General features: G+C 59.0%; 1 protein-coding gene across 1 annotated transcript in view; it reads right to left on the reverse strand.

The window, feature by feature from the left end:
- The window catches only part of LOC102672183 (disintegrin and metalloproteinase domain-containing protein 12), a gene marked incomplete at its 5' end in the record, with an annotated part of 9764 nt that overhangs the window by 2441 nt on the left and 7094 nt on the right, over nt 1-229 (reverse strand). The window contains one exon of the mRNA XM_031511427.1: nt 1-226. This exon is cut by the window's left edge and continues 2441 nt beyond it. Within this exon, the coding sequence (XP_031367287.1) occupies nt 1-226 (226 nt within the window). The remainder of the gene's footprint in view (nt 227-229) is intronic.

Below are 229 nucleotides of genomic sequence, written 5' to 3' on the forward strand. Positions count from 1 at the left end.
CAGTATCTCCTTGTCGATCACTTTGCTCGCCTTGTGGTGGTGCAATCTCGGCAAAGAATTCGTGGCGCTCTTCTCGTCCCTCTGCGACATCTGCAACCCAACCCCACCCCTCACGATCCCCGAATTCGGCCGAAGCATCGACGCGATTCTGTTCAGGGTGCTCCCCTTCTCTTGCCTCTTCTCGCTCTCCGAGGCCAACACGTTCGTCAGAGGCGTGCTGCTCGGCCTC

Source organism: Apis dorsata, unplaced genomic scaffold, assembly GCF_000469605.1.
Source record: "Apis dorsata unplaced genomic scaffold, Apis dorsata 1.3 scaffold_29, whole genome shotgun sequence".
NCBI lineage: Eukaryota > Metazoa > Arthropoda > Insecta > Hymenoptera > Apidae > Apis > Apis dorsata.